The sequence below is a fragment of the Protopterus annectens genome, chromosome 16.part0 (genome assembly GCF_019279795.1).
Source record: "Protopterus annectens isolate FY-2018-M chromosome 16.part0, PAN1.0, whole genome shotgun sequence".
Taxonomy (NCBI): domain Eukaryota; kingdom Metazoa; phylum Chordata; order Ceratodontiformes; family Protopteridae; genus Protopterus; species Protopterus annectens.
Window position 1 is genome coordinate 435,761,744 of NC_056750.1, and position 21,440 is coordinate 435,783,183.

General features: G+C 40.5%; 1 protein-coding gene across 1 annotated transcript in view; it reads left to right on the plus strand.

Annotated features, from left to right (window-relative positions):
• Nucleotides 1–255: 255 nt before the first annotated feature.
• The window catches only part of LOC122790606 (kinesin-like protein KIF14), a 1,004,205-nt gene continuing 983,020 nt past the window's right edge, over nucleotides 256–21,440 (plus strand). The window contains exon 1 of the mRNA XM_044058133.1: nucleotides 256–337. Coding sequence (XP_043914068.1) covers nucleotides 333–337 — 5 coding nt within the window. The 5' untranslated portion in view covers nucleotides 256–332. The remainder of the gene's footprint in view (nucleotides 338–21,440) is intronic.

Here is a 21,440-nt window from a genome sequence, read left to right on the forward strand (position 1 = left end):
AGTAGGTATAGAGTTAAATGGAACATAGAACAACTGGATACATGTTTTACAAAAATAAATAATAAGTAAATAAACACTCAAGCTTATACTTTCAGAAAAATGGAGTGCATCCCAACACCTGACTGACAGTTTTACTTCCCTGTATTTCTAAGAAACATAAGGAAACACACCTTCACTCACTCTTGTTTAATTAATTGTCAATATGGGTTAAGACCAACCTCCACTCCATTCACAACACTTGCTAATAAAAATGAATAACCAGTGATATTGCATTTGATTTTACTGATTTAATTGATGCCAGTGATTTTTTAACTAATGCATTTAGGCAGTATATGAGGTAATAAGAAATTTTACTTCAGATTTTTTTCTATGATTAATCACACTTGATGTGTTGTTGGTAGAATAGTTGCATGGTATTCAAAGCAGCATCTTTGTTTTGTCTGCTTTGGCAACAGAGTTTTTTGTGTATGCTTAATTTCTTGTTGAAGTTGCTAATTGCCTTGTTACTTAAAGGTAAGTATGGAGAAAGAGACTATTTTACTTTTGGAATGTATTTTTCTTATATAATGCTTATTGTTGGTACTGTTTATAGGTATATATCTTAAGTTTTAGCTATGAGTTAATTGAGTAAGACTGAATTTGAAAATTAGGAGCAGAATTTGTAAATTTTATAGTCTCTGCCGTATTTGTGACTCCCCACACACATTTTGTTCAGAAGCTTCATCTTCATTGGGATTTGCCAAGCTGGAAATTGCCAGAAATAATTAAAACGTTGTCTGCTTTTAGCATCTAAGGTATTCTGTGGTGCAGAAGGCCACTTTTCTTCTCATTTTATTTCTTAATTTCATTTTATCTGAGCTTCTGTGTTTTAACGCATATGTTAATCATATATATATCTTGGAAGCTTTTTTATATATTTTTGTTAAAAGTAATTTGTTTTGTTTTAAATTGAGACATGAATATTTAATCCATGTTTAAGTTTGTTTGGTGGCTTCATTTTAACAGGAAGGAAATATTACCTTGAATAAGGAGTATTTTTTAACGAAATTTAACTTTCTTTCAGATCAATTTTATAGCCCCCTTTTTTATAGAATACATATAGTGTTTTGCAGTCAAGCTTAAAGTGCTGCCTTTCTAGTTAACTGAAACTGAGAAAAGTACTATGGAGTGATGCCCCGTGGTGGTAACGCTATGGAATAAGCCTTTGGCTCGTGTAATGCATATGTTAAATGAAACTATATTTTACAACATCTCCTAAAATACGTTGTAGAAAAACGTTTCTTAAGTCCTCAAAATGATATACGTGAATGATTATATCATGGCGGATCTATTAAAAACCGTCGACGCTCACCACAGCGAGACTATAACGTTGATACTTCACAAAGCCGAACTCCGGGACACCACAACGTGGTGAACGTCGACTCGCTATAATATAATCACATATTCCTTTCAGGACCTGAAGTGTTTTTCTGTTGTGAACTTTAGCAAGTATTGTACATCTTGCGTTGTTTATTTGTCCATGGGGATAGGTCAGGTGCCTATAGAAATAGTGTCCCTGGGAACTGCTGTTTTCATATTTGCTGCTGTACAACTACTTATTTTGAAAGTAAGCTTTGTGCTTTCAGAACATTGCTTTTCACTACTGAGTGCCAATTTTGTTGAAGGGTCTCCTCTTCGCCACGAGCCTAACCTTGGTGCTTCCACCTCTTACAAAGTACTGTATCATATGTGTGCATACAAAATAAAAGAAGCAAGTTAGTTTAACTGGTGTACTGAATATTATACTTTTCTTGTAATTTAGTGTCCTTGAAATTTCAATTTTTTTAAATATTTGTATATATTCTGCTTAATTTACTGCTATGAGCAATTTAATGGGGGGAATACAACTTTGTTTTGTGATGTGAGTGTTAGGTTACTTTACCGAGGCTATAGACGAGGGAAAGGTGATACACACAGCCTACCTAGACCTCTCAAAGGCCTTCAACACCATTCCCCATTCGACATAAACCCCTACGTCACAAGATGGGTTGCCAACTGGCTCACAGACGGAACCCACATGGTGAGAGATGTGGGAGCTAGGTCTGACTCTAAACCGGTTACAAGTGGCGTTCCCCAGGGTTCAGCCCTAGGACTCCTCCTGTTTGGCATATACTTCTCAGAGGTACAGGTAAGCACAGGAGGACTATGGTTGACCAAGTTTGCAGACGACTGCAAACTAGAGGCTATAATTGACTCTGGCTGACACAGACATCCTCCAAAAGGGTCTCACTGAGACAGATACCCGGTGTCAAAATCATGCCCTCAAGCAAAATGCCAAAAAGTGCATAGTCATCCCCTTTGGAAAAACAAAGTACCCACAAACTACCACATAGGTGGTAGTCCCCTAAATACGGAAGATGTAATAAGGGATCCGAGGACCCAAGTAGATAGCAATATCTCCTTTGATAATCACATTGCCAAAGTAGTTAGACATTCCTTGTTCTTTGTGGTCCACCTAATCACAAAAGGGTTCGCATCCAGATCAGAAGAGGTCATTGTGCCCCTCTACGCCTCGTCATCAGACCCATCATAGAGTACAACGCCCCATTTGGGATGTACCTTACAAGACACCTGCAACAGCTGGAAAGACCACAGAAGTACCTCACTAAGAGGATCACTGGCCTCAAACAGATGCCCTATGCAGCTCAACTGAAGAAACTCTAACTGTACTCTGTTGCATACCGCCTACTCAGAGGTGATCTCTGCCTGATATACAAGGCCATGTCCAACCCAGACTTGATGGACATGCTCCACCTAAAGACAACCTTATCCCCTCGAGCCACATGCTCTAGGGTTCTGAACCTTACCGCAACAAAAAATAGGATGCGCTGGAGGGATAGATTTGTCCCAGAGACTTTCCATGCTTTGGAACAAGATTCCAGTCTACATTAGGCAGAGCTCCTCGCTAACGCTCTTAAAGAGAAACCTTGACGAGTGTATGGGAAACAAAATTTACCCCGGGGATCACTTCAGTGGCTCTGCTGGACAGAGGCACAGGGAACTAATCTACGGGGGCGGCAAAAGCAAACCCATTCTGGCTAGGCTTATAAATGCCTTTGGCAGATAGCCTAGTACCTACCTATTTAGTTGCCCTTTGTGAGTGGCAGTCATATTTTCCAAGGGATCTTATTTCTCTGGCTTTTGTTTTTTTTTTTTTGTTTTTTTTTTTGGGGGGGGGGCAGCATACAGAAAAACATCTCCAGGATACCACCATTTTTAGAAGGGACCCAAGGTAAGTCAGTTCTACTGCTCCAGCTTCCCTCCATCACTATAATTAACCATTGTCAGTAGGCCCAGAACTGTTGAGTATTTTAAGCAGTGATCTATGACTAGAGGACTACTCTTGGGCTTATGGTTGCCTGCATTTAAATGACTCTCAAAAGACTTGGCCAGATATTTTCTCATCTTGATAGGACGTTTAGATTTCAATGGTAACTGTGAACATTAGCCATGCTAACTGTACCATAATAATGCCGATAATAGCAGCGCTCTGGCTGTATAATTGTTTTATGTTTTGAAATGTAAACAAGCATATGCCATCTCAAAGCTGTCTTATCTTAACATATGCTATCTACCTTTAGAGTGGTGTTGGAGTTGACCATGAATTCACAGAACCTTTGTCTCGTTTTGTTCCAGATGTTCATGCATCAGTTGATTTAAATGCATAATGAAATTGTGTGCAGCGGTTAGGTAGTATCTTTTCTTCCCCTGCAGTTCATGTGCATCAAACTGCTATGTATTTCTTATCCCATTGAAGTACACTATGATTTTATAGCTGGTTATGTGTGTGCTGCCTTCTATGGCAAGGCTTGTTTTGCGTTTACCTTTTTGGAGATGTTTTTTGAAGTGCTAGGCTTATCTGTTGAAAGTGAACAGTGGGACAGGTCCTCGCAGAACACATTTAAAGCCATAGGGTAACGTGTTGACATTAACGGGTGCTAACACTCTGCTTCTCTGTGCTCAGATGTGCAACTGTATCTGTCCCTTGTTTGTCTACTGTCGAGAGCTGCTGAAATCTAGACTTGTTAGGAACACCTTTTTAAGGTGGTAAACTTTATTTTGATATTAACTGAATGCTGGCTTGCTGATGACAATCGGTACCTCGCCCAATCAAATCTTTGCTGCTGTGAATTTTCTCTCTGAGGTACAGTGATCAAGACCATGATTATGGGGGACAAAGCACTCTGCTTTCTGGGGAGGAGGGATATGGGCTTTCTGCCTCTACCATTTGGGTATAGAATTGCATTTGTATGCTTAGTCTCCCTAGTATTTCCTCAGGGTTGGGACTAGCTGGTGTCTTGGGGGGGGGGGGGGGTCTGACTGTCAACATCTGGGGAGGTTTCATTATGACCTACTCTATTACTCTTTTCACCTTATGGCTGCTGTGGTAATGTCTGAGGCATGCAATGGGAAAGTGTAACATTTCACTACATCTCCCAATAGCAATGTCCCAGGTCTCCACTAGAGATTGTCACAAGAGATGCCCGTAAAACTGCCCTCCCACCTGGGATGGAAATTCTCCTATCACCTTGTTAGTCCCTAAGCCGCAAGTCTAACTTGGGTCAAATAAGACTGTAGTCTGGACTTTAAAACCTTTAAGCCACTGGAGTAAGCTTACATACTTTACTATGTAGTACCCTGGGGAAGACTTTGCAAATTGGCCACGATACTCTTGTCCATCTTTCTCTTATGCTTCTTGAGAGGTTCCAGTCAGCTTTTTAGTGGTCCGGGATAAGTCCTGGGTTACAGAATTCACTTTTTCTTCTGGTGATTTGTTTGCCCGTCCCCAAGCATTTTAAGTGCTTTTTTGGTAGTCTCTTTGCTAGAAATGAATTAGATTCTCTGTTTCTATGTATCTACAAGTAGTGTTTAAAGTAAGGCTCAGGTTGTCTTAAATATCTGTGTATGACTAATCTTTATTTACTGTTTTTCTTTTTTGCATTATGTCAAGTTTAAGCAAGACTGCATTTTTTTGTCAGTTCTCTTCCTGTGTGGGTGAGTTCTTGCATACTGTGTGCAAATACCTCTTGCAGATTGACTGCTCATCCTTATCAGCTTGACTTATAATCTTGGTTGCCATTTTGACCATTAGCTATACTATGTGGTGTAATGCCGCACCCCATAAGTGATGCCCTTGTTTATAGGACTGGTGGGGGCGAAGTAGTTTTTAGTATCTGTGCTTATTGACAGAATAGGGACAATGTTAAGTTGAGCGACAGATGGTACTTCAGTTGATGGGGGTATTTTTTTTTTTTTCTTGCTCTCGTTCAGCATGTTCACTATCTAGATGCTGGGTGTGGCCTATCCCTACTGCCATTTTCATGCATATTCTGACAGCTGTGCACTTAACTCTGGTCTTGTGCTATAATGCAACAAAGATGGCTTTTGGCTGGATCTGTTAGTCCACCCAGGCCCCTGTGCCCTAGGTCTGTTGCCTATAGCCAGCTGACTCAAGGCAAGATGGTGAGCATGAGCTTCTGGTACTGAGGCCCAAGATGTTTTACTGGAGCCACATGTCTTTTCGTGTTTGTGGGAGACTAGTTTTGCAGTGTTTATTACTTGGTAAGTTCAGGCTATATTTGGCCTCAGAGAAACTTTGTAAGCTATGTATTTCTGGTGGATCACCAGTCGTCTGGTCTTTTTATTGCAGATATTCTGCATCCCTTGCCTTCATTTTATTGTCCATTTTATCCAAGAATGTTTGAATTAAAGTTGGTTTGTCCCCTTCCTCCTTTAAGCAACTTTATTATTCACCACCTTGTCTGAATCCGGGGCCTAATTGTTTTTGTTTTTTCTTCCTGTATGCTGCTTCTCAAATCCTGAAATGAGCTCAACCTTTTATGCCGCTAAAGCTGGCATATAGTTGAGAGGGTTAAATTAATGATTACAGCCAAGGTGTCTAGATTTAGATTAGTAGGTCAGGAACCTGATGGAACTGGCAGGGCCTGCCTGTCCTGGAGGGTGGGGATTGAGGAGTAGAATGTATAGCACCATAATCCCTTGGAGAGTAGAGGAGGTGTTAACATCTGCATCCTGGTAGCTTTCATACACAGTATATGGGAGCATGCACTTTGAGGGGATGGCACTGTGTTCCTACAGCTGTGTAGGTAGCCCCAACCTCTGACAATGGGGTGGAATTGGACTATATTAAAGGCATGCGTTGCTGAGATGTTAACAGCACACGCAAGCAACCCTTATGGCTGCTTATGATTGCTCTCATACCTGTTGTGTACTGGGTGACTCCTTACAGGGGAATGAGTGGCAGAGTCTTGATTGTGTTAGTCTTGATGGCTAGTAGACATGGGGTGGGGTAAAAAGCAGCTCCAAGAATAAAACATTTAAACTGATCTTCCTGAATATTTTAATTTTGTTTCCCCAGCAACTAGGGTCTATGTCCATCGTAAGTCTGTATTGTGTAAGCATTAAAATGCAGGAAAATAGTTGTAAGTTAATACATTTCTCATATCTGTCAACTTTCTTACAAGTTTGCAGCACAGTAGAATGCATACATGACTTTGTGGTGATCTTGACAAGTACTTCAGTGCTAGCTTTCCCATCAAGTATACATGGGTTACTCAGCTGATCAGGGTTTTCAAACTCTGTATTTAATGCCAGCTGGAGTCTTTGTATTCATTAAGCTGAGGTAGACTTGTTGACATCTTCATCCATAAGCGTAATATTTCTCCCCTCCCACACACAGTGCCTTCTCACCTGCTGCTTGTCAACAATCAGTCCTTTTGGCCAGCTGGCAGCTAGTCCCTGCTCACTAGGGTTGAGAGCTAGCAAAGCGAGGACTGCCATTTAAGAAGCCATGAGGGAAATTTTTTTCCCACCATTACAAAAATGCTTAGTAATTTAAGAGGTTTTGTGTGCAATGGGCATGAATGAGGTGCCATTTCATACATGACCTCTCAAGACTGCCCTGCACCCTAGCAAATACCACTTTGTAGTTTCCTGTCTCTGCCTTTCACTGTGGACCCCTATACCTTCTTGCCAAAGAGTTGACCTGTAACTACATCATCCCTCCCCCCCCCAGTCCTTTTCATTCCCATAGGTAGGTACTAGGCTATTGGTTCAAGGGCCTATGTAAGCCTAGCCAACAAGGTTCCCTGGCTTATGCCACCCAAGAAAGTTATTTTCCTGTGCCACTATTGAGCAGAGACACAGAAGTGATCCCGGGGTGTATTTCCCATCCACTCGTCAAGATTTTTCTTGAAGTGTGCTAATGAAGAACTTTGCTTGACATAGATGGGCAGCCTGTATGGGAAGTCTCTGGGACAGGAGTCTATCCCTCCAGCATGTCCTGTTTATTGTGGTGACAAGGTTTACGTCTCTAGAGTGTGTAGCTCGGACGGATTGGGATTTCTTTAGGTGTAGCATGTCCAAAAGCTCTGGGTTTGATATAGCTTTATATGTTAGGCAGAGATCACCTCAGAGAAGGCGATATGCTACGGAGTAAAGCTGGAGTTTTTTGATGTGGTCAGTGTAGGGCATTTGTTTGAGGCCAGTAATCCTCTGTGAGGTACTTCTGTGGCCTTTCCAGCTAATGCAGATGTCTTGAGGTACATTCCAGAAGGGGCGTTGTACTCTATAATGGATCTAATGAGTGTAGAGTAGAGGGGAACAATAACCACTTTTTTTTTTTTTTTTTTCCTGGATTAGAACCCTTTTATGATGAGGTGTGCCACATAGAAGGACTTCCTGACTACTGTGGCGATGTGACTATCAAAGGAGAGACTGCTGTCCACCTGGGTCCCTAGGTCTCTTATCACACATTTGGTGTTAAGTAGATTGCTGCCTATGTGGTAGTTCATAGGTAGGTACTAGGCTATTGGCCCTGGGGCCTATACATGCCCAGCCAAAAAGGTACCCTGGCTTTTGCACCCAAGAAAATTATTTTCCTGTGCCACTGTCGAGCAGAGCCACAGAGGTGATCCCCGGGGTGAATTCCCCATTTCCCATCCGATCATCAAGATTTTTCTCGAGTGCTAATGAGGAGCTTTGTTTGATACACATAGGTAGTTTATTCCAGAGTATGGGAAGTCTCTGGGACAGGAATCTATCCCTCCAGCATGTTCTGCTTAATGTGGTGACAAGGTTTAGGTCCCTAGAGCGTGTAGCTCAGAGGGATTGGGATTTCTTTAAGTGGAGCATGTCCAACAGCTTTGGGTTTGACTTGGCTTTGTATGTTAGGCAGAGATCACCTCTGAGTAGGTGATATGCGACGGAGTAAAGCTGGGAGTTTTTTGAGATGGTCTGCGTAGGGCATCTGTTTGAGGCTGGTAATCTTATTTGTGAGGTATTTCTGTGGCCTTTCCAGTTGTTGTAGATGTCTTGAGAGGTACATACCAAAAGGGGCATTGTACTCTATAATGGGTCTGGGTCTAATGAATGAGTAGAGGGGAACAATGACTTTTTTTTTTTTCCTGGATGAGAAACCTTTTGTGATGTGTGCCATGTAGAAGGATTTCCCGACTACTGTGGTAATGTGATTATCAAAGGAGAGACTACTGTCCACCTGTGTCCCAAGGTCTCTTATCACACTTTCAGTGTTAAGTATACTACCACCTATGTTGTAGTTCATGGGTACAGAGTTTTTACCAAAGGGGAGTGACAATGCACTTTTTGGCATTGAGCTTGAGGCCATGGCTTTGACACCAGGCATCTGTCTCAGTGAGGCCCTTTTGTAGGATGTTCACATCGTTGGGAGTTTCGATTATGGCTCATAGTTTGCAGTTATCTGTGAACTTCGTTAGTCAAAGACCTTCTGTGTTGGCCTGTACTTCAGAGAAGTAGATACCAAACAGGAGAGGACCCAGGACTGAACCCTGTGGTACTCCACTTGTCACTGGTCTGAAGTCAGATTTGGAATCTGCTACTTTCACAGTGTGGGTTCTGTCAGCGAGCCAGTTGGCAACCCATTTTGTGACCTAGGGATTTATACCTAGTTTAGTGAGTTTATCTATAATTCCAGAGTGGGGGATGGTGTCAAAAGCCTTGACAAGATCTAGATTGGCTGTGTGAACCACCTTATCCTTTTCTACGGCTTTGGTGACTGCTTCAAAGAAGTCTATCAGGTTTAGGAGACATGATCTGCCTTTTACAAACCTGAACTGGGTGGTATCCAGAGTTTGGAGATTACCAATATCTTTGTTTATAAATTCCATGGCCTTGCAGACCAGGCTCGTCAGGCTAATAGGGCAGTAGTTCACGGGGTCCGTGGTGGCTCCCCCCTTGTGTAGTGGGATAACCGTTGCTGTGCGCCATTCAGCAGGCACAAAGTCTGAGGTGAGGCTATGATTGAACATGGTACTTGGGTGGGATGCCAGTTCGTTCTGTAGTTCGTGTAGAACACAGCCTGGGATGTCTGGTCCCATGGATGCTGTGTTCTTGGCTTTGGAGAGTGTGGTTTTACCTGTGCAGCCGTGATTACAGGAACTTTGCATTCTTTGGTATAGAGATGGGCTCTTGAGGGGGGGTAAAGTTAGCACTGAACCTATCTGCCAGGATGTTGGCAATATCAGTTGGGTCTGTATATTTAATGCCATTGTGCTGTAACTCAAAGCAGATCTGAGTGTTGCCATTGAGATTCTTGACATAGCTATAGAATGCTTTGTGGTTGTCTTTAGAATCAGTGGTGATCTAGTTTTCATAACTAGCTTTGGAGGATTTTGTCAGGATTTTGTCAGGGATCGCAGCTTCTTACTGAGGCTGACCAGGGAGCTCCTCCACTCGTGGGATTTTACTCTCTTTTGCAACAGTTTCTTCCTTCTGTTGTACAGTTTGTTTATGGCAGGGGACCACCAGATTGGCTTCCTTTATTTGGAGGCTAGTGTCTTTGTTCTGTTTGTGATAGCATGATCCATGCACTCATGTAAGTACTTATAAAGTGCAATTGTGTAAGATTCAGTAGTCGTAACTGCATTGTCCATCTGCATGGGTGTCATGAAGTTCACCGCTTCTGTCTTAAGAAGCATGAAGTTGGCTTTGGAGAAATTTTTTACCATGGTTTCCTTAATAGGGGGTGGAGGCAGGATGTGGATATCTAGGGTAATTAGCTTATGGTCGGAGCTGACCAATGAGGCATTGATTTCAGCTGTGGAACACTAGTCACTCATATTGGTAATGACTAGATCCAGGATATTGTTGCCCCTGGTGGGGGTTTGGATAAGTTGATCCAGGGCATTGGAGTTTATGAATTCCAGAAAGCGTTGAGTTGGTACATGAGTAGTTTTCCCAGTTGATGGTGGGGTAGTTGAAATTGCCCATTATTAGGGTGTTTGGTTGAACCCTAATATTTTCCAGTACATCAAGAAAAGAGGAGTGGGAATGCTGGGGCATGGTGGGTGATCTGTAGCAAGCTACAATTTGGATTGCAGTTTTGCCCAGAGTTAGTTGCACTTGGATAACCTCGGCTGCATTATGTTGAGCAACTAGCCTGGAGGTGTGGATATCCTTAATGAATATGGACACACCTCTGCCTTTGGTGTTCCGGTCCAGGTTACATGGCCGGAAGTGTGGTACGAGTTATAGCCTGGTAGTGCAGGGGTGCTGTCTGGAGCCTTGACCCAGGTCTCTGTCACTGCACAGATATCTATGTTCTCCATTTTAAGAAGTGCCTCGAGTTGAGTGCATTTTGAGATTTAGAGTTCTAGCATTGAGATCACCCTCAGTTTTTGCTTTCCTGTTATGGTGGTGAATCTCATTTTGAACCTTGCCTAAAAAAGGCACTATAGGGGCAGCAAGAACTTAGCCAGTATCCAGAATCCCAGGGGTGACAGGTGCAGGCCATCTCTGGCAAAGCATTGTGGTCTGACTATGTCATCCTATGGGTACAGAGTTTTTACCAATGGGGATGACACTGCACTTTTTGGCATGGCTCTGCCACCAGGCATCTGTCTCAGCGAGGCCCTTCTGTAGGATGTCTACATTATTTGGGGACTTGACTATGGCTCCTAGTTTGCAGTCATCTGCTAACTTAGCCAGAGGTCTTCTGTGTTAGCCTGTACTTCAGAAAAGTAGATACCAAACAGGAGAGGTTCCAGGACAGAACCTTGTGGTACTCCACTCCTCACTGCTTTGAGGTCAGATTTGGAGTCTGCAACTTTTACAATGTGGGCTCTGTCAGTGAGCCAGTTGGCAACCCATCTTGTGATGTAGGGATTTATACCTAGTTTAGTGAGTTTAGCTATAATTCCAGAATGGGGAATGGTGTCAAGCCTTGGCGGTCAAGATGGGCTGTGTGAATCACATTACCCTCATCTACGGCTTTGGTGACTGCCTCAAAGAAGTCGATCAGGTTCAGGAGGCATGATCTGCCTTTCACAAACCCGAACTGGGTGGGATCCAGAGTTTGGAGGTTACCAATGTCTTTGTTTGAGTTCCATGATTATACGTTCCATGGCCTTGCAGACCAGGCTAATAGGTTGATAGTTCCCAGGATCAGTGGTGGCTCCCCCTTCGTGGAGTAGGATAACTCTTGCTGTGTGCCATTCAGTGGGCACACAGCCTGATGCGAGGCTTATTATTGAACATGGTGCTTAAGTGGGGAGCCATAAAACATCAAAGAAGCTTACTGAACTTGGCTTTTATGGGCCATAGCTGGAGTTTCATCCCTCCTTCCATATCAACACAGCAGGCACATTAGTACAAATTGCTGCTAGCCATATTTTTCTGGCTTGATAATAGGGTGTCAATTGTCTGACAGTGTTTTGTTAGGGGTGTGGCATAGGTTACTAGAGAGAAGTCCCAAATGTGTCTGTAAGACTTTGGTGATTCTTGCTATGTTTTCTCAGTTATGAATTTAGTATGTTGGGGTGCGTGTATGTTGACCCCCCCCCCCCCAACATAACTGAAAAATCGCAGACTTTGTATATTGTAGGTTTGTCATATTTCTTTAGGTTGCAAGCTAGGTTCAAAAGTATGTACTAGACTAATGCCCATAAGGGCCTTTTTAAGCCTAGCCATGCATCCCAAATCTGCCAAGTTCTGTTACCCTTGAGTATAAGCAGGGGCCTGGGAAATGAGCCATTTACAAGTTGCCTTTGTCCATTAGAGAGACCAGTGCTAAACCAGGGATGAATTTCGTGTTCTCCATTTAGTTGTCCACATTACAATTGAATTGGGTTTGGTAGTAACTCTGCTTCACGTGGATGGAGAGCCTGTTCCAGAGAAGGGGTAGTCTCTAGGATACATACCCGTTTCTCCAGCAGGTCTTACTTTTATCACAGGCGAGTTGCATGTTTTCAGAATGGGTAATTCGGGTGCTGTTTGTTTTGTAGATATGCAGGTTTCTTGGGAATGGCAGTAAACGCATGCTGATTGACAACATGCTTACAGAGCACTCCAGATGGGGCTCAATTCAGACATCTGTAAACAATTTAATTTCGTTGTTTTGAAACACTATTTCAAATGCAGCAATATTGTTGTCAATATGAACCTAGGACTTCTAGTTAAAAGCTTTTATGCTACACTCCATAGTGGTAAATGCCAAATGTAAATAACTGGATGGACAGGACAAACTTCTTTTGGCTTAATCTTGAATTAATGCATACCAGGTATGATTACACAATCTGATTTCTGTGGTGATGGAGGCTAAGAAGCACCTGACTTAAGGTCTGGAAAATACCTCTGCTTTTTGCTTGCACGGGCCAAAGTACGGTAGTGTGCTTATTTCCCTATTGTAGTAGAGGCTTGGTTTAGAAATATGTGGGTGCAGTTAATGTCATTGCTCATCCCATTGGGTTCCCTTAGAACACGAGAAGTGTATTCATCCTATTCATATGGTGAATGTAATAAAACTGGAGCAGTTAATTTTGAAATTGTGACCTTACCCAAAGCTCTGATGGTGTGAAGTGGTTAGTGTGTGTGTGTGTGTGTGTGTGTGTGTGTGTGGGGGGGGGGGGGGTAGCAGATATGATTGCCCAGAAATGCTCTACAATGTAAAAACTCACATGGTCATTCCCAAACTTACACACTGGGAACAGAAGGCTTAACTTTCCAGAGGCAGAATTTCTGGTGTAAGAGTGGCACTTAATTTTATATTTATAGATCTGCAAATTAGACATGGATTGAAGAAGAAATGGGGAGCAGAGAATGGTAGTCTGAAAGAGGAGGTCAAGGCTAGACTCTGTTGCAGTTGCTTGGCACAGTGTCAAGGGCTGTGTGGCAGAAGAATGCAAAATAAGTTGAAAAGTTGGTGTACAAAACTGTTGTGTGACCAAGCCTTCTGTATGGCACAGAAACCTATGTAATGAAGACAGAGGAGTTGAACCTTGAGGTGATGGATATATATCCCCCAAGATGGGGATCTCGATGCATACAGTGGATCAGACTAAGAAATAATATAAAAGCTGGAAACCAAAAAGAGTAATAATGCAGTAAAAGTCGAACCATTACAGTGGCAGTGTTAGATGTGCAGGAAAGGGGTACCCAGTTTGGTACAGGAAAGGGGTACCCAGTTTGGTAAAGCATATTTGAATGAGGACAATCTTTGTGTTCTTTTGTTGCACACTACCCCCCTGACACTTTGGCAGTTGGCTTCAGCACTACCCCCTGACACTTTGGCAGTTGGCTGCAGCACTACCCCCTGACACTTTGGCAGTTGGCTGCAGCACAGATTCTAGCTCTGACCTCTTGCAGTAGATGAGTCTGAGTGACGAGATGGAGCTGGTAATTACTCTGCCTAATATTTTTCTTTAGCCATTGGTATTCAATCAGATTCTTAAATGTTGCTGTTGGATTTGCTAATATTGTATTGCATCTAGATGTCCTACATCAAGTTCTGAGAAGTAAAATGTCCTTGGCAGTTATAAATCTGTGCACTGAAGATTTGGCACTTGTGTTATTTCTAACTTGCTATTATTGTATTCACAATCTTTAGATGGTGCTGAAGTTTGTGCTTTGCTGTGGATGTTGTGTTTTAGACTTGTAATTTCTGGCACAAATGTGCAGGACTTTGCATATTGAGCTTAATAGGATGATTTGATAACTGCCTACTATGGTCCAGCATGACTGTGTCTTAAATGTGCTGAAACAACTGATCACTGGAGTATCAATGCCAAGATGCAATCTTCTTTCTAAGACTGTTTTGTTTCTTGAAGGCAAGATGCTGCATCCTCGTCCTAGGGAGGAAGTTAATTTTCTGCTATTGTCATTTTTTTGGAGCGAATGTAGTTTTCACTTGACAGCCTGCATTATGCAATAATCAACCCCATTTCCTATTTACATGGTGAGGGGCATGGCTTTCTCAGCTCTGACTCTAGGTGATTTGGTCACAGACTAATGTTACAATTCCAAATGACTAGCCCTGATTCTCTCTTCAGAAATGGGAGAGGGGGGGGGGGTTAGTCTCAGATTTTAAAATGACCACTTGCAAGAATTTTCTGCACTCACTGATGCACTTCTGATAAATTCCAATAAAAAGTATCCAATTACTGAGGCTCCAATGTCATTGGAGAGGGTAGATAACCATGGTATTTAGTTCGGTCCCCACCAATGTTTAGTGCACCTTCTTTCTTGGGGTTCCCAGATAAAAGCTCTATGCAGCAAAAGCTAGGAAAAAAAAATTCATCCCCTTATCTCTGGTATTGAAGCACCAGTAGCTGTCATTTTTAGATTAGTACTGTTGGAGGGATCTTTGGGGGATGATCTCATCCTTGCAGTGTCAAGTGTATTCCAGATATAGGGCTTAATTTTCACAGCTGGCTAAACAACTGAAGTGCAAGCTGTGAAATTAGGCATCTTTATTGGCACTTGAATTGCTGACTCTTATCTTATGGACATTGGAGATTTATCTTATTACTGGACAAAACTTTAGCAGCTCTAGTGACTAATGTGTAGATGCTGCATTTGGACGGGCAGCCATTAATGCTATTCTCTAGTCAGTATGAGTTGTAGGCCTTGAGCAGCATTGACCTTCTAGTTCATTCTCCAATGTATTTTGTGTGGAGGTGGTTGATGCCTAGTAATCCATTTGGCACCATACAGCACAGGCGAGAAAAAAGGGGGGGGTGTTATTTGTGAGCCTTATTTGGCTGCAAATGACAAAATGTGACCTCCAAACTTCCACTAGTTCAGCAAGACTGTACTGTGGGGTTTGGTGCTTTTTGTTTAGCCTTGAACAAATACTAGGAAACCACTATACAGTCCTTATCCTTGCACATGGTGCAGTTCTTTCCTTTTGATTATATCATCCCATTAGGTCACCAAATTATTTTCCCAATACTACGGATTACAAATTTTAGCAAGGGTGAGAGAGTAAATGCAACTCTTCTCTTGACATTGCAGTGTTAATGGCTAAGCTTTTCTTACTACTTTCTTGTCTTGTCCGTGCTTATGTTAGGTTATCCCATACTTCTCTTGGAGACTTTCTCATCGGATGTTCTCTAAGGTTTAAGCTCATTCTGTGTTCACTTGTTAACATATTCCATTTGCTGCTAATCCTAGTGAGAGCCTTTAAGGGTACTGTTGTCTCTGAATTATTCAGTTCCTTATGTACGAGTAATGGTAGCCAGTCTGTGTTTATAAGTTTGTTGCAAAGATTCTTTCCAGATGTTTGTCTAATAAAGCTGCTTGAACTGAACCCACAACTGTTGGACTGTTTTATCCTGACCAGATGAGTGACACTGTCCTTGACTTCTTCGCTATGAACATAAGTGAGCTTGCTAATGCCTTGTGCCTTGTGTTTTGTTTACTTTCTGTTGGGGGCTGAGTGAGTTCAAAAAATCTTGTATTTTATTAAAGTAGCTTAATCCTTACTTTATTTATAATGGCAAACATCTCTGCAGCTCACCTTTGAACCATTGCAATGCTTAAGTCCAGAAAATGTGGTCTCTTGTCGCCCATCACAATTTCTACACGTTCAACATCCTTTGCCCTTTTGTGGAGTGTTAAAAATTATCTACAAACTTTTATCTAGCTAGGCTGGCAGCCTTTACATATCTTCACACACTGTTAAAAGGAATAAACCTCCAGCAGCAGATAAACTTGCACGATAGATTCATATCCCCAGATCTGGAACAAGCTTTACTACATGTCTAGCAGAGTAGCACCCTTGCCAACTTCAAGGTAATCCTAGATAGAGGGGCAGCCACATTCTCCCCTGGTTCATCTTGTCCTCCTTGATGCTAGACAACTTTTAATTATGTTTTGGCCATACTTTTAATGGCCTACAGATTTATTTGTCTAGTACTTGTCTATAAACCTGTTCTGGAAAAATTTAATATCCTGAAAAGACAAACTATTTTCAGGATATTCTACAACAATGAAATGTTCTTTTCTGGATTTAATCTAGTACAGTTGGTTTAGATTTTGATTTTAATCTTCTAGTAATTTTTTTTTTTTTTTTTTTTTTTGCAGTTACCAGAATTAACTGAGAACGAAGCTTTCCTATGTTCAGGCAATATAGATTGTGTTTCACAGTTCAAAAACATTTATTTCATTACACCAATTTCCTCCCCCAGTATTTGACAGTCTGCAAGGAATTTTTAATGCTAGAAAACAAAAAGATGTCCAACACCTCAAGTAGATAAAAAAAAAAAACACATTATAAATGCCTAAAAATAGAAAAACTTTCAAGTGCAAGACCAGCCCGGTTCTTGTGTCCAAATAAGTTATCGGAGAGGAACCCCCACTTGCCTCCAGTCCCTCATATCGCCTCTTAATTTACTTTTTTTTTTTTTTTTTATCAGGAAATGCTTTTATTGCCTTACTCCTCTGTTGAATGTTTTCTTCATCCAGAGCCACCAACCACAGTGGTGTTTTCTTTCCTTCCAAATCATCCTTGTTGTATTAATGTTAAATGTTTGTTTGCCTCCCCTCTGCAAAACCACATTGATCCATGCCAATTTTGGCACTGTCTTTGCCATTCTTTATGCTGTTCTAGATGTAAACACTTTCTCATTGTCTATTCTGTAGATAATGAGCTTCATCCATACTTAACCTTGGCATACTTCTAACTCTTCTATAAATGTTTCCATTTATACTTTTTCTTGATTGCCCCATTTCTCTCCTTTTTATACAGATTTTTATAAAATTTCTAATGCCTTTAAAGCATCTCCTACAACAAAATAGCCAGATTCACTGCCTGCCCTTCTGACTGCTCTCAACACTGCATAGCTTTAAAAAAAACCTGCAAAGGCTTGAGCTACATAACCAACTCCTTCCCCAACCCCACCTCGCACACACTATCTTAAATCGATCCACCTGCTGCCCTGCCCTCGGGGACCTTCACGCTCTACTCTTCTAAGCATACCCCACGCAACACAGACCTACACCTATTGGATATATACAAACCCAATAAAAATATTTTATACAGCTACTCCACTGCCAATGCCTGGAACAAACTTCCCCTTTCTGTGTAAGCACAAATGACAACTTCCTTGACTTCAGAAAAACTTCTAAAAGACTTGACCTATCCTTGTCCCACTCTCACTGAAACTACTCCCTCTCCTCTTCCCCTCTCAGCACGCACACTTCATACAACTACTCATTTAACATCTTCATGGTATTCTACCAACCTTGAATTTTTCTCTGATGGTAATTGGTTTAGAATTTAACCTTTTATATTTTATATACTTTTATGTATCATGGGTGTTTAAACCCTCAATATTATTCTTGTAATCTAACATTCATTTAAGTTGTGTTCGGTTTCTCGTGTGTATATATACACTTGTATGTTTAATATTGTATGATGTTTTGTTTTTTGTATTTGTTTATATGTTGAGCTTTTCTCTTCTGGTCTCTGCTGGAAAGAGCTGTGCAGCCCAGTTGCACTAACATTGTTAAATGTCAGATAAATATAACCTCTGACTATTTCATTTGTTATATGCTCTTTAAGCTTGGCAACAGTTCTTTCTACTTCCTGTTGCTTGAACTGTTGTGCTAGCTTTTGTACTCTAGGGGAGTCGTCAAAAAAGCAACTGGTTTGCAGTTTAAAAAAATATAACCTCATGGATATTGTCCAAATAGTCCCTTATTTTCTCTTTAGCACTTTGCTGTTGCTCCCATTGTACTGCGAGCTTCCTCTTATGCAATTCTACTTAAAAGAAAAAGTGTTAACATATAGTTTTCTCTTAACTACCCATTCCTTAAATTCATCTGCTTTAATAAAGTGAGGAAGTGCCAATGTCTTATTTTAATTGCAATGTATTTTTTTATTTAGGTTATTACTGGCCCATTATCTGAATTGGTTACTGGATGTGTCAAAAATGTTTAAATGCACATCTTATGAAAGTTGTTCATCAGTGTGTGTATGTGTGTGTGTGTATTGAACCTAGTCAGCACATGTGTGTGTATTGAACCTAGTCAGCACATGTGCATATAAGTTACTGAGTATGACTATACAAAATGGCACTGATCTCGCACAGCCGGTGTGAATGCAAGCTTAAATGGAGATGCATATGCAAGTGTGTTGGAAGTAACAAGTTAGTAAACTTATGAAGTTAGAAGTATATGTTCCAGTTATGGCTCCTGATCATACCTCTCGGAGTAAGACATCTGGACAAAACCAAAAGTAATGGGGGTACAAAGGCCCAAAAATAGGGACACTTTTTAACTACTATGCTTACAAATTTAGAAAGTTGATTAACAGGTTTTGTATTATGTATTTTCTGAAGGATATGAAGTCAAAACTCGAATGGGTTTTGTTATTTGTTTAGTAATGTTGATCTTGATGATTTACCAGAAAAATGCAAATTTTATAAGGAATACACCAAAAAATTAGGCAAAAAATCTGTACAGTTGAGAGGTATGCTTCTGATGTGTTTATGTAGAATAAATTACTTTAACACATTCTGTGCTTTAATGTCTCATTTGAATACATGAGACATGCGACACATCTAGCTTAGCCAAATTTTTTTTTTTTTTTACCTTGGGAAGTAATGAGCAAAAGCTCCTACTACTGAGTTCACATCTTCCGTACCAAATACTTTCATAAGTTTCTTCAAAAATCTGCTCTTTGTTATATTTCCCTTCTAGTTCCCTTACCGATGCATCCTCACTGTTGCAAAGCAAATTCCAATCCCCATGTATGTAAGTATTGTCTGAAAGCCAATTTCTTCCAGAATCTTCATAAGCTCCACTGTAGCAGTTTTAGGTGAAATGTAATTGTCATTATATTTCTCCCTTACCAGTAGCCCCCTACTAATGCAAATCTACCATTATCTTTTATTTTTGTTTTTCTTTTCCCCTCCCTTTCCTATCACTATCGGAGCTCCTCTCGCAATTAATAGAAGTATTTGCTTTTTCCTTTGTCCCAGGTGTTTTGAATAACCATCCTGAAATCCTTTATCAAAATTCACCACTTCAATTTATTTCCTATGTTTCTCTTGTAGTATAGCTATTTGCACTGTCTATCAAATAAATAAATAAATAAATATATATATATATATATATATATATATATATATATATATATATATATATATATATATATATATACACACACACACTGTGAGACCTATTTACGTTTCAAAGGTCATATATGGAAAATGTTGCCATTATATAAAATGAGTAGGAATAATTCTTACAATAGCTTTTTTAAATGTCTAGTTTAACATTTTTTTGTGTTTAGTGCATACACTGTTTGGCAGGTCGATCTTTTATACAGTTGTATTCATTTAAACCCATGTCACATCTTACAAGATTTTTTAATGAAAATCCTCAAATAAGAACACACTCCCACATGACCTACTATTATTTGATTTATATATATATATATATATATATATATATATATATATTGTATTAATACTCCTGATGAGAACAGTTGTCCCAGATTGGCAGCTACGCTCACAGACTTTAATAATTGACTCTGTATTGAAGGTTAGATAAGACCAATGGTACAGTCTGCGCTTCTACTTATTACAGAAAGTGCTTTGTGTTTTTGTCTTTTCTTTCTTCTTTTCCCAGATGCATTTAAAAAACCTTACTTGTTTTCCTTCATGTTTCTAAGGACAAACAGTTGTGTTCAGCTACAAACTCCTTGTGTTGCACTGTGAACATTTATTTGCTACTGGAAAATTTTAATCCAGTCATTCCCCTATGCAAAAGTAAGAAAAAGCAGATCAGTTTTTTACTCGTATCATGCTCCTTAAACTTTTACAAACATGCCTTTGTCCAGACTTCTCTTTTTATATTGCAGTATCTACATTTCTTAAAACTAAACAAGAAGAATGAAAGAAAAAAGGGTACGGATTTACTTTAGAATCGCTATAACACGCTCCAATAACTGAAGGTGCTTTACTGTGCAACATGCAGTGTGAAATACTGTTGCCAACAAAAATGTTTTACTTGCGGTTACTTTCTGTTTCCTTCTTCCCCTCTCCTTAATGTTCTTCTAGACCATTGACATGAAGTAGGGTTAATGCTTGGGAGTTCCTACAAGTTTAAGAAAGTCGTATTCCAATATTTCTAGGTCTTCTTGCTCTTCTATGTTTTACAAATGTGATCGATGCTTTGCAATCGCATATTTATTCACAAATTTTAGTGTCTTCTGTGAACTTCATCTGCCAGCTCCAGTCTTTTTGGTTCATTTCCAATGTACTCCTGGTTCTTTTGAAAAACTCCTGTGCTTTTTGACAAGCATTTTCTTTGTAACATTGGAAAGAGGTCTCACTGACAGTGTCTAATGACATTATCAGAACAATAAGAAGCAGAGTCCCCTTCCGTTTATGCAACAATGTGAGCTATCAAACCTGTATCTCCTCCTTCACCAAGTATAAAAGTTACTTTGAACTTCCAGAAGATAATTTTCTGAAGATGGCTGGATACAGCAGCATGAATCTCACTCCTGCCTCTTGACATTCTTTGATTGTTGGAATAAATTTCTGACTCTTCTCCCTGGTGTACAGCGAGTAATCATTTTTCCAGAAACACTCTCTGCAGCTTTTTAGTACTCTGTCTTTCTACCACAGTTTTGTCAGAATGGACTTTCTGCTGGTGGTATTGAATCTTTACTATTGGAAGTTTTGGCTGCTTTCTCATGGCCAGGTTTGGAGCATACACTGCACTTTCAATTAACGACTCATGTTGTGGAATACCAGTCTAGTTGCTTATTTGTGCTTTAATAAGATAGTATGCCCCCCACTTTCTTTTGAACAGCAGAAAATCTTTGTTTTTTTCCACATGCTCTGTCCTGTAATTCTACTGTTTTTTTTTTTTTCATTTCCAACTCTGCCAGCCTTTTCATTTTGACCTCCAGTCAATCGGCTCATACGAATAGCTGTGTAAAGCTTCCATTTTTTTCCCCAACCTTCTGTAATAGGAGTTGATATACTCCTTCAGTGTTTGCTCAGAGCTGATAATAACAACACATTTGCCTCCCCCCAAGATTACTGGAAGTCATGGCTTACACCAAAAGCAGGAGCTTCACCTGCTTTTTGCTGAACATGATTCTTCCC